General features: G+C 35.9%; 1 protein-coding gene across 1 annotated transcript in view; it reads left to right on the top strand.

Annotated features, from left to right (window-relative positions):
- The window catches only part of LOC113235822 (rac GTPase-activating protein 1-like), a 19819-nt gene extending 13274 nt beyond the window's left edge, over window positions 1-6545 (top strand). Inside the window, exons 10-13 of the mRNA XM_026471730.1 lie at window positions 244-494; window positions 1384-1513; window positions 2505-2638; window positions 5320-6545. Coding sequence (XP_026327515.1) covers window positions 244-494; window positions 1384-1513; window positions 2505-2638; window positions 5320-5353 — 549 coding nt within the window. The 3' untranslated portion in view covers window positions 5354-6545. The remainder of the gene's footprint in view (window positions 1-243; window positions 495-1383; window positions 1514-2504; window positions 2639-5319) is intronic.
- Window positions 6546-12085: the final 5540 nt, after the last annotated feature.

The raw sequence follows: 12085 nt of genomic DNA, 5'->3' as shown, positions 1-12085 counted from the left end.
AATTCTTAAAAATCACGTAAGAAAATTTGTTATATTTAAATAAATAAAAAATGAAATAAAGTCTTTTAGGTATATTCTTAAAAAATTAAAACCCTGTATTATTTTAGGAGTTTGTAAGATACTTTTGATACATCTTTCAATATAATATCTATTAAATAATTGTAAATAAATAAATTATTAAGTTTTTGAAATTTTGATTGAACAGATTTTACTAGATAATCATTTGCTATTCCCAATGTATAGGAGCGTTTCCTCCGCGGCTGCGGGTCGCCCCAGCTGGGAAACGAGGACATCCACGTATTGTGCGGCTGCATCAAAGACTTCCTCCGTTCCCTGCGAGAGCCGCTGGTCTCCAGCGCACTGTGGGCAGACTTCATGGACGCCGCCAAAGTGGCGGAGCCCAACGACGCTGCTGCTGCCATAGTGCAAGCCGTGAGCCAGCTGCCACAGCCGAACCGGGACACGCTCGCTTTCCTTATATTGCATTTGCAGAAGTAAGTTCAAAGTATAATGATTTGGTAAGTAAGATGGATTCTCAAGTTTGCTTTCATATAATAAACAATGTGATAGTTATGGACACTGTAAATTTAAAAATTCTGCAACTCGTTATCGTACAGAAAAAAATCGCGAAATTTGTCTAACAATAAATCGTTGCCTTTATAGAATTACGTCCGATTAAAAAAATTAGTGTAAGAGTGAAATGTCCAATACGGTAAAATCTGTCAACCGCCATTTTGAAAAAATTGTAAAATTGATGCCCTGTCACTCCTGAATAAATGTCTTAAACAATGTTAGGTAGTGAAGTGTCCGAAAGTGCCGCACTTTTACTGTATATTGGGGGACAAGACTTGTTTCAACTCGTTTTTAATTACGGATAAACATATTTTCGTCCTAACTTTGTTTTATATTATTTTTGAACGTTAAGAATGGAAGGGTAAAATCACCTTTGAAACATAGTAAAATAAAAAAAATGCGGCCTCCATTTGTTATATAATTATGTTGGTGATGAATTTAATTTTAATTCACGATTCGTTCATTCGAATTTATATACCCTCATGGACATATTTATATAAAGGAATGCTAAAAAAGATTGAATTATTATCTAAAAGATTCGAATATTTCTTTCTCACATTATTGTCTTTTTTTTGTCCTGTCACTCCAAAATAGCTTGGACAAGTCGTACCCTGTTTTTTGTCTATTTTTGTATTTGTTTTGTTTGCAATAAAGATTATTTTGTATTGTATTGTATTGATTAGTGGAGAATGTTAGCTTTTGAAAGACTGATCTTACGTCTTACTATAATGTTACGACCGTAAAGATGGAGCGAGTTACTTGTCTCGAGTTTGTTAACCCTTTCTAAGTATTAACCAACGCACGTTCCAGAGTGTCCGAGAGTCCAGAATGCGAGATGGGGGTTGAGAATCTGGCGAAGATCTTCGGCCCCACTGTGGTGGGCTACGGACTCATGACGCAGCCCGCGGAGATGTACACCGCCACTACGCAGATGTTCCAGGTACACGAGACATCTTGTAAATAAATAATGTACAATCATCATCATATAGATGACCCCATCATCTTTCCCCCTGCTGGGCGCGGATCTCCTTGTGACCTCTTTCATCGTCATCCCACCTTGTTATCTCACTTCTCTGGTTCTTAGTTTTTATTTTGAAATTTTGAATCGTTCTTTAATTCCTGTTTTTTATTCCGTCGCCCTCACTACTACACTCCTGAAGCGAGCAGACGTGCTTGACTTCATATCAAATTCTGACCAGTTATACCATAGGAAATCATGTAACCTAACTGCTTGTAAAGCATAATATATGTATAAATACAGGCCCGTTTGGGCTAAGTTCCTTTTTACCGTGTGTAATCTCTATGTAATTTAAGTAAGGAATGTTTTTATTATATTATGATTGTACCTGTGTTTATACCATTATTTTGTTTTGTTACAGCCTTCACCTTTCTTCCTTTTCCTGTTCTTTACCTATTCGTATAAAAGATTATATATATTACAATAAAAGTTGTGGACCAAGCCTTTAATGTGACTGCTCAAAACCGTCGGTCACATCCTTTAAAAAGACACTTTCGGCCATAATCTCTCATGCTGGTCCAATGCGAGTTGGAGGCTTTAAACGTTTTTCCCAAAGGTTGTAAACCTGTGCCATGCAGGGTTCATCACGATGTTCCCTTCGCCGTTTGCGAAAGGTATTGCTACTATGGGAAATGAAAATTGTTTTATCGGAAAGTATAATGTCGGTTCGCCACTAGTCACAACCGCCACGCTTCTCCCTGTCCGGCTTAGTCCTGCTTCAGCCGAAGGACGTCGAGGTTGTGTCGCTTGGGCTACACACAGCTTTAAAAACGTATATGACCCGCACACGTACACGGAGCGCATAGAATACCTAAAATCAATTAGCGCCAGAAGCTCGGTGCCCTCTTAATTATAATGTGACATTAGTCTTTGAACGAATTACGTAGTCATGAGTTATGACTTGATGGAGCAGGTGATGCAGCTGATGCTGCGGTTGCCATCCGACTACTGGGCGCAGTGGGCCTGCCCGGCATCGGAACTCGGCTCGCCGTTGACCAGCACGCTACCCAGACCTAGAGGATTCTTCTTCTCCCCTAGTGACACCGGGTAAGTTACACACTGATAGAGATAACTGATAGTATAGTATGAATCATAATTAGATGTCCAAAATGTAAACATAGGAGATAACTGACCAAAAAAAATTATTTTATATGGTAGTTTCCTATTTTTGAAGATAATAACCGTTTATAACTTTTTAAGCTGCCATCTTCTAAAACTTAGAACAATTCTCATTTTGTAATATATATTTTTACTTAATTTCGTTTAATACAATAATTATAATACAAGACTACATTTAAATAATTTAATAATAATATTATTACACTGGTAACACACTGCTTATCGGTATTTTACAGAATATATCACGGATTAATTACACGATTTAATTCCGCCTTCCCCTTTCCATTACCGGGGGACTAGGCGTAAGCTTGGGTTCCACCCCTATGTTGTGGATATTCCAAAGATTCGCACGAAGCGCTACGCTTCCACATTTCGCTTCCACATTTATGTGGCGAACGGCTATGGAGTGGAATTCCCTGCCTGCAGACTTGGTCCTTGAACGTTATAACTTGGGTCTTTTCAAAGCGAGAGTGAATAGGCATTATTTAGGTGTGCATGCTCCATCGTCGACCTCATCGTCACTTTCCATCAGGTAAGATGGAGGTCAAATGCGCATTTATATTTTATTAAGAAAAAAATGGATAAAAAAATTTTTTTGTGCCATCCCGTTGTCGTATCTTAGATGTCATTTTGTGCTTCGTTCCTTGAACTGTTTTCTTGTCTCCGAAGTGCGTTTTTTAAATTATTTTGTGCTTGTTCAATAGTTTGTAATAGATAAATTAAAATTGTATAAAATGAGAACCTCTTACTTTTCCAGTGCCATTAAAAATAGAAGATTTAGCACACCTGCATTCACACTTTGACAATGACATTTCTTTGTTTACATTTTGGACATCTAATTATGATTCACACTATAAGTTACCTCTCTTTATCTCCTTCTACCGCAAAGTGCTGAGTTTCGAATGATGCATAGGGAGAACCGGTGCCATCACATTTACGATAGACATAACACCTGTGCGGCCAGAAACGTCTATTATCTCGACACAAAATAGGCACCGGAGTCCATACTATGCAACTAGATCTGTATTACGGCTCACCACGTCTATTACCCTCACGGACTAATTCAAAACAAACCCATTGTTGGTGTTGAGTATAATCATATATATATATATATATAATATATATATTATATATTAATAAAAACAAAAATAATCTAGGATGATCCCTGACAGTTCATAAAAATCTACACAATATAACCTTGTAACGACGTGCACTAATTAAACTATTAAATGTTTATTATTAAACTATTTCATAAACTATTTTTATAAGCCTAACTTTTAAATGAATAGCCTTTGTTTAAGTAAATGCATTAAATTCAAGTAAAAATCAATCTTATTTATGAGAAACGGGGGGAATTAAATCATTATTTTTTTACGATGTTGTGCAAAGGTTACTTCATTATACTTCATTTGCTAGTGATGTGGTATATCGATAAAATTGTTTCCGATAATTTAATGAATAAATGCGACTATTCATTCTTAAAGTATGAATTTTAATCATAGGAAATGAATTAACATGTCAGTGTCACTTTTTTCAAACCTATAAATTAATGATATGATAAAAGTTTTTTTTTAATTTTCTAATATCTCTATTTGAATTATGGTTGTGGTTGAAGGCAATAAACATATTGCCTTCAATATAATACTAAAACACTGACAACTTCTATATTTTTGAAAATAAGTAAGAAAAATAAAACTATAAGATATCTTTGCTTTAATAATCAAATACACTAATAATCTATCGATTTTACCTCATCCCTATGACAAACGTCAAATGAAGTGTCACAGTCATCATCCTCCACCATCAGTTTGTGTTATTAAATGGTATTCTAACATACATAACACACTTATCAAAATTTAGTTCTAAAATTTTTATCAACATTTAGCTTATACAAATTTTCGGGATAGTGATGCAACAGACCTCTGCTTCCGCAGGATTTTTCATATCTGTTTCCGTTTATGTTTCCGCAACTTTTATAACAGAACTTTAATCGGAAGATTACAATGTTCGCGAAGGATGAAGCGCGCGCGCGGATTATTTAGCGGTGAGACGTGTATTTTTTAGCAGTTGTGTGTTGCGTTAATTGCAATTGTTAAACTAAGTACAAGCCATATTTGCAACTATTTCGTTGAAACCTTTTAGCATCTGTTTCAGTTATGAGTTTATAACACTTCCGTTGCATCCCTACTTCAAAATTGAATGTTTGCTTCATCTAAAACTATTATGCAATTTTGAAACTGGTATACTAAACGTCATTTCCGTAAGTCTATGGTAAAAATTTGAATTTTTATTTCCCATTTTTTAATTTAAGAATAAAATACAAGGTGGGTCGAATTGTGTGACATGAAATATACATCTACTTAATGTTTGACCGGACACCTTGAAACTATTCTTATTTATACCACCTATGTTTTAACAAATAAATAAGTTTTGAATTATTGTGAAAAGGCCAGATGAAAAGTGATTACAATGAACAAACTTGAAAGAAGTTTGAGTAAGTAGACATCTGTAGTCGCTGTCTATCACGATTGGACATAGACATGTGTGTGATAATGTAAATTTAGATCAGTTGAATAATTATAAATAATAGAAAAACATTCTCATTGCAGGATATCAAGAAAGAAGAGAAGCTATTTCCAGTGACATTTATACACCTAAGTTTGTTTTATTTAATTACAAAAGCTTTCATTTTACTAACATAGAATTTTTAGTTAGTTCGTGTAAGTGAACATTTATGTTAACGAGTTTTGTGTAATAAGTATTTTAATTTATTTTTAGAAGATGCGAATTAAGTTCTTTCCCAAGCAAGTCTTATTTCTTTAGGTTCTGTATAGGTGTGTAAGGTATTATTATACATTAATAGCGCCTCGTTCATCCCTAACTGCCGTAAATAACATATTTGTTGCAACTAAGTAATGGCATGTTTACACAGGCTCGAATGCCGCATTCGGTAGACTCGCATTGCCGAATGAGGCGCAATCGACTCGCTGTTTAGTACACCTACTCATATAAATACAAGTTTACACAAATGTTGCACAAGAAATCGTTCGAAACGTTCCGTAAACTGATCGGGTTGGTAGATATTGTCCGGCCCATTAATGTGAACTTTTTTTACACTATCGAGTGACGGAACGAACAAGTCCTGCGCCTGATGGTAAGCTACACGCCTGTCCATAACAGTTGCAGAGACACGCGGAGCCTTAAATCGAAAATATCTGAGGGGCACTGCCACTGTGCCTGTCACTCTGAGACATAAATTGACAAGTCCTGTGTGTCTGTAATTTCACCAGCACCCTTACCCTTCCAAAACGAAACGCAGTAATGTTCACACTTAATTTTTAGTAGGCACAAAATTTGTAGCCAAACGTTCCGGCCATAATCATATACTATGTCTAGAAATTATATTTTAAGCTTGGAAGGGTACAAAAGGGACAGGTGTCCAAAAACGGAGTTACGAGGTTTTCAAATTTAGCCGATGACGTGTATGGTGGTGGGAGTCACACACCCCAGTGTGTGACGGCCCACATTTTGACAATTAAATTTTGAGCATACCTATATTTTTTTCTCGATATGCAAAAGGCCCATCGTAAAAGTTATTCCCTTTCATGCTCTTAACGCGCCTGTCAAATTATGTCATCTAATAAATTATGTTTCACAATGGAAAACGGGATGAAAAAAAAAGATAAAAAGGGTAAAAAAATTTCATGTAGTTTTTCTATTGTTTCTTAAGGTTGGTTTACCCAGAAGGGTATTTTTTCATAATAATTATTACTCATAATATCAATATTAATAAAATATTTTTTATGATCTGTGAGATATCTGTCAGTTTGATAGTGAGAGTTGTTTACAATTTTGATCTCGAATTCCATTAGTGAAATATTGAATCAAATAACGTAACTGACTTTTTTATGTAAAAATGTATGTAACGAGACAAATCTAGCGAGAATTATGTCACTCAAGTTACAAATGTAATTTTGTTCGAAATGACAAGTTGGAGCTTTTTAAGTATGTAATTCCGCCAGGTTTTTCCAAATTTTTTTAGTTTTGCATAGTTTGTTATTTGATTCCAATAACTTATTTCAAAATGTTATTATAATTAAAAAAGGTACACATTAAAATCAGCTAGAACGATTGTCCTTTTTTTGTGATAACTTGTTTTTTCTTCTAGTTTAGTTTATTTTCGTAGTTCATAATGTTAAGGTCCGCAAAAGTGACGTCGAGCGCCGCCTACGACGATCCGACTGTATATAAATAGTTTTACCCTCGTTTCTTAAATAGCTTATTGTAAAATGATTGTAATAGGCTGTAATTGCATCGATGCATAGTAAAATCAACCATAAAAGGAAGCGAATATGCGAAGTATACTGTGTTGTATCTAGTTTGTATGTTATAAAATTTGTATAAAGCTTATTATGCTATATTATTATACAAAAATTGTCGTTCATACCGCTCCACGGCTATGAATACACCAGCCCCCGTAGTATGGCTACGCCTGTTGTCACTACGCGCGCGATAATATTCGAATAAGCGCGCGCTATTGGCTGTCTCAATCAGATCTAATTTAGATAGCCACTAGCGCGCGCTTATTTCAATTTTATCGCGCGCGTCGCGACTATCATGCGTGGCCACGCTACGGGGGCTGAATTATTGTAAAACCACAACATAAATTTTGTTCTATATTTTTCATATGCACCTAGCAAACACTACGTATTTAGAAGAAAAGTTTTATAATAAAAATTTACCTATTTCTGCAATACTTATTGTGCACGTTCAGAATTCTTAGTGTGCTGATAAGTTTTGGGCAAGACTGTACACAAAGTGGTAATATCTCCCTTCGGAATTCCAGAATTATTGTATTGTATTTTGTTCTATATTTTTGTTGTATATTATTTAACAATACTATGGTAGTGTATATAGATGATAAGTTTTGTAATTGTAAGTAAAAGTATAACTATGGTTTCGATTTTTTGCCTTTTATTTTTAATCGTTCTGGTATATCAAGAGGGAGGTATTATCAACTCTATGTCGTCGTTATACTACGAAAATCAATTATTTGGAATTTTTACAGTAAATGAAAAACTGGTAAAACGCATAAATATTGTACATAAAATATTTACTTAGTTTCGGTAAAATGTGGAAACATCTGTTAGAAATATTTGTGGTCTATAAGAAATATTCGTAGTTGAAATTTCAGTTGCATTTATTTCATAGTATTTTTTTTATTAAACAATTCTTTTTCTCGGTATAACGGTGATGTACCCTATACTGGGGCCGCACTTGTGTCTATCGTCACGAAATAATTCGTGCCGAAGCTTCGTATGTTTTGCTCGCTAAAAATTTAATGCTCCAATGCGGTGGTCACATTAGCAGATTCGTAATTTTAAACGAATTATCATATAATAATCCAAGATAGCCGCAATGAAATTTCCAGACCTATTGACTATGGACGACGACTTTCTTTGCTTCAACATTATGTGCTAACAATTATGGTTTTTATGGCGAACATTCTTTGCATCCCATTTCGACCCCTCCTACGAAACGTATCGTATGTCGAAATTGCCAAGTTTACAGGGGAGCGTTTCAAAGTTTTGAATTCACTGAAATGAGAATAGCACGTGACTTTACCTATAGACTTGGCAATTTTGACATACGATACTTTACGTAGGAGGGGTTGGTATAATGGGCTCAGCTTCAAAGTTGTTTAAAAACTCCAACACCATTTCGTCGCTCCACTCTATTATTTAGATAAAACATCTGACCTCTGCTCTGCTCCCGTTCTTTGTCCGACATCCGTCCGAAACAATTATTGCCAAATAAGTAATACTCAATCAAATTTAAAGACTATGATGCGAACGAAGCTTCCCTTCACTCTACATTCTCAAAATTAAAATCAAATATTTTTTATTTCATAGGTAAGCATTATTACACTTGAAACCGTCACATTGGTTAAACTCTACCGCTCATTCGTAAGGCAGATTCCCCCGAGAAGAATGAGCAAGAAACTCTAGCCGTTGCTCTTTGTAAATTAGATTTGTACGCATTCAACATTTACAATTACGCAGTAGTAATCCAAGTACGCAAAAGTTGTATAATAACCTTTAGTATAAAGTTTTTGTTTCACTATAGTTTTGAACCTCGTGAATGGCAAATTTTGTATATCAACCAGAATCTTGTTATAGAAGCGTATACATTGGCCCTCAAATTAATTTGTGACTTTGTGAAGGCGACTATCAAGAACAGCTAGATTATTTTTATTCGTCGTATTAATGTTATGTCTGTCACTATTTTTCATAAAGAGATTACCCTTAACATAAATTACATTTTCATAGATGTACTGTGATGATAGTGTAAGAATATTAATTTCCTTAAACTTATCTCTCAAAGATACTTTGGCGCCCAGATTGTAAATTGTCCTAACCGCATGTTTCTGCAGGACAAAGATTCTATTGATATCGGCGGCATTACCCCAAAGTCACAGTCTACTGTGAAAGTAGCTGAAGTGAACCAATCTAGCGGTTTCGACGCTTGAAAGTTTCTCTTTTTGATTTGGTCGAGTGTTACTTATTCCACAGTAATTGTTTCGGACGGAGAACAGCAGCTTGATTTTGATTGCCTCTCCCGATCGGAAACAGCGTCTTTTCCGAGTCGAGGCGTATAATATTGCGGATAGGCTACCCGATGGAATCAAATCCCGTTTGAATTAAAATCAGGGCCCAGGAGTAGACCCCCAGACCGAGAACAACATTCGAAATGAACAACAATGCTGCAGGCTGATTTCAAGCCAAGCAAGAAGATTAACCTGATTCCTACTATATCTTTCTAATTTGTGAGTTAAATCAACTATTGTTTCGATTTGAAAAGTCAAGTTTCCAATTGACCAGTTGTGAAGAGACGCCGTTTCCGATCGGGAGAGGCAATCAAAATCCAACTGCTGGTCCGGCTACGCGCTAAAACTCTTTGATGTACCGCCACCCGAGCTGTAACTTGTACGCAGCCGAAACATTCGCGAAGAGCGCCGTTAATGGTTGGTTACACCTACGTGTATCGTATCATAAAGGCTGCGTCACGTTACACCGTGCCGGGGCCGGACTGTGCTTATTATATTATGCATTTATATGAACCAATTTATGTTAGACCGGGCCGAGTCCATGACTCGACCGGAACACGACCAGCCTTTATGCGAAGCTCCGTAACGATAGACGCAAGTGCGGCTCCAGCATTACTATAAGAGTGTTTGTGCAATACGTCCGATTCGTATTGAAATTTATGTAATTATTAGAGCTCTTTGTGAAAGAGTTCGTCCGGTCTATTTCTGCCACCAAGGGTAGGTTTTGAAGGGTAAGGGTGCTGGTGAAATTACATGCACATGGGACTTGTCATCCTATGTCTCAGGGTGATGGGCGCAGTGGCAGTGCGCCTCAGATCTTTGCGAATTAAAACTCTGATTGGCACTGCAACTGTTACAGTGCTACAGCGTTTGTTGTTTATATCTTTACCAGTACTACTTAGTACTTCGTACTAGTATACTTTTACCAGTGCCTCGTGTCCATTTTTAAACGGTTTAGTTTATTAACCGTTATGTATGATTTACATTTAATACCTAGCCTTATTTGCACGTAATACTCTTAAAATATAAGTATCTATGTATACATATATTATGTATATAGCATTGTAATACACCACTGTTTCAATAAATGGGGCCCAAACATGTAGTTCATATTTTGACTTAGCTTTGAGTTAGCTTAGAATGCTTCAAATTTTATTGTGAATAAGACACCAAGCTTGCTATTGGTTAAAATAATCATTTATGCGCTAGATGCGCCTACGTTTTTTTTTCTTTTTTTTTGTAAAACATCTTTAGGAAGATACATGTTTTTAAGATGGGCACTCATTCCAAAGTTATATCGCTTTCCAGGTTTTCTTTTTTTACAATGTAAACAAAGACTAGCCCAGATCGTTTTGATGCTAACTGTACAGTATCACCAAAGTCACCGACACGGAAATAGCTTTATGTCCATGTATTAAGAGCGACACAGACGTTACGTTTCAATGGTCTGAGCGGAATCGAATCTCCCCAAAGTGAACGATTTTTGTTTGACATTGACGTTCTATAACGATTATCAATAGGTAAATCGACTGAAATTAACAAATTTCTTCTCCATTGTACTTAATAGCTAATTTAGGTGTAAATAATTTCTTACAATTCTAACTATATCTTGTAAAAGGTAATCCTCTATTATATCCAGTATATCATGTTTTCTTATCAACAGTATACTGATGTTTTATAATATATCAACTTTAGTACGCACGTCAACACCACCGTAACTAGAAGACTAGTTTTTTTTTGTAACATCATCTTAGTTTTTAATTTCAAATGTTAATTGGGTTTTGTATAAGTAATGAAATAAAATCGTATAGCAGAATTGTTTTTTTTTATATTTCTATTCTTTTATCTGATATTCGTTTTGGTGTGCCATCCCCTACCACTTGCCACTCTGCCCGTGAAGTTGTGGTACGAAAAAGTTCTGAGGTACTCATGTTGAACCACTCTGCAAGATTTGTGGTTACATGTTGTTTTTCTACGGCTGTATCTTTTGCGATTCTGGCTTTTACCTGGCAGAATGAATTAGTTGCAGTAGAGAATATTTTTCACTCCTCATGATGTGCCCGATGTTCTATAGGTGCCTCCGTTTTATGTGCTTCCTTTGTAGGTGTTACGTAGTAGCGGTAGAGCTCCTTGTGAAGGAGTCCGTCCAGGAAAGTATTGCCTCCTACCTATTTCTGCCGCCAAGCAATAACGAGCATTACTGCGTTCCGGTATGGAGGGATAAGGGTGCTTGTGAAATTACAGGCACATTGGGACTTATCAACTTATGTCTCAAGGTGACAGATGCAGTGGCAGTACCCCTAAGTACTTTGCGATTTAAAACTCGGAATGGCACTACATTTTATGGATAAGGGTGTCGATTACAGCCAGGCGCACGATTTGTTCGTCCCGTCACTTGATATTATATAAAAATGTGATTCTATACACCTGCGATAATTTCACTTTGGAAGAATCGAAGAAAGAAAAGAAACACCTGGAATTTTGGTGAAAACAAAAATTTTGAGATAGGTGCTGGCAAATTTTAAAGAAAATAATAAATTATTACAATTTATACCTCCAAATTACAATATTAAGAAGAAAATCGATACTGTACGTAAGTCACTCGCTCGTTGTTATACATCATCTTCTTCGATGTATAACCATCTGCTCCTTTCAACAGATTGACAAAGGGTTGATCTTTCACCTTGACGAAACAACAACATGCAAATTGAACAACAGCATTGTTCCCAAACATTATCTCACAAGCTTATTATCCTATTACAATGTGC

Source organism: Hyposmocoma kahamanoa, unplaced genomic scaffold, assembly GCF_003589595.1.
Source record: "Hyposmocoma kahamanoa isolate Upper Pololo Valley unplaced genomic scaffold, ASM358959v1 88, whole genome shotgun sequence".
Lineage (NCBI taxonomy): Eukaryota > Metazoa > Arthropoda > Insecta > Lepidoptera > Cosmopterigidae > Hyposmocoma > Hyposmocoma kahamanoa.
This window is presented reverse-complemented; position numbering and strand designations above follow the sequence as displayed.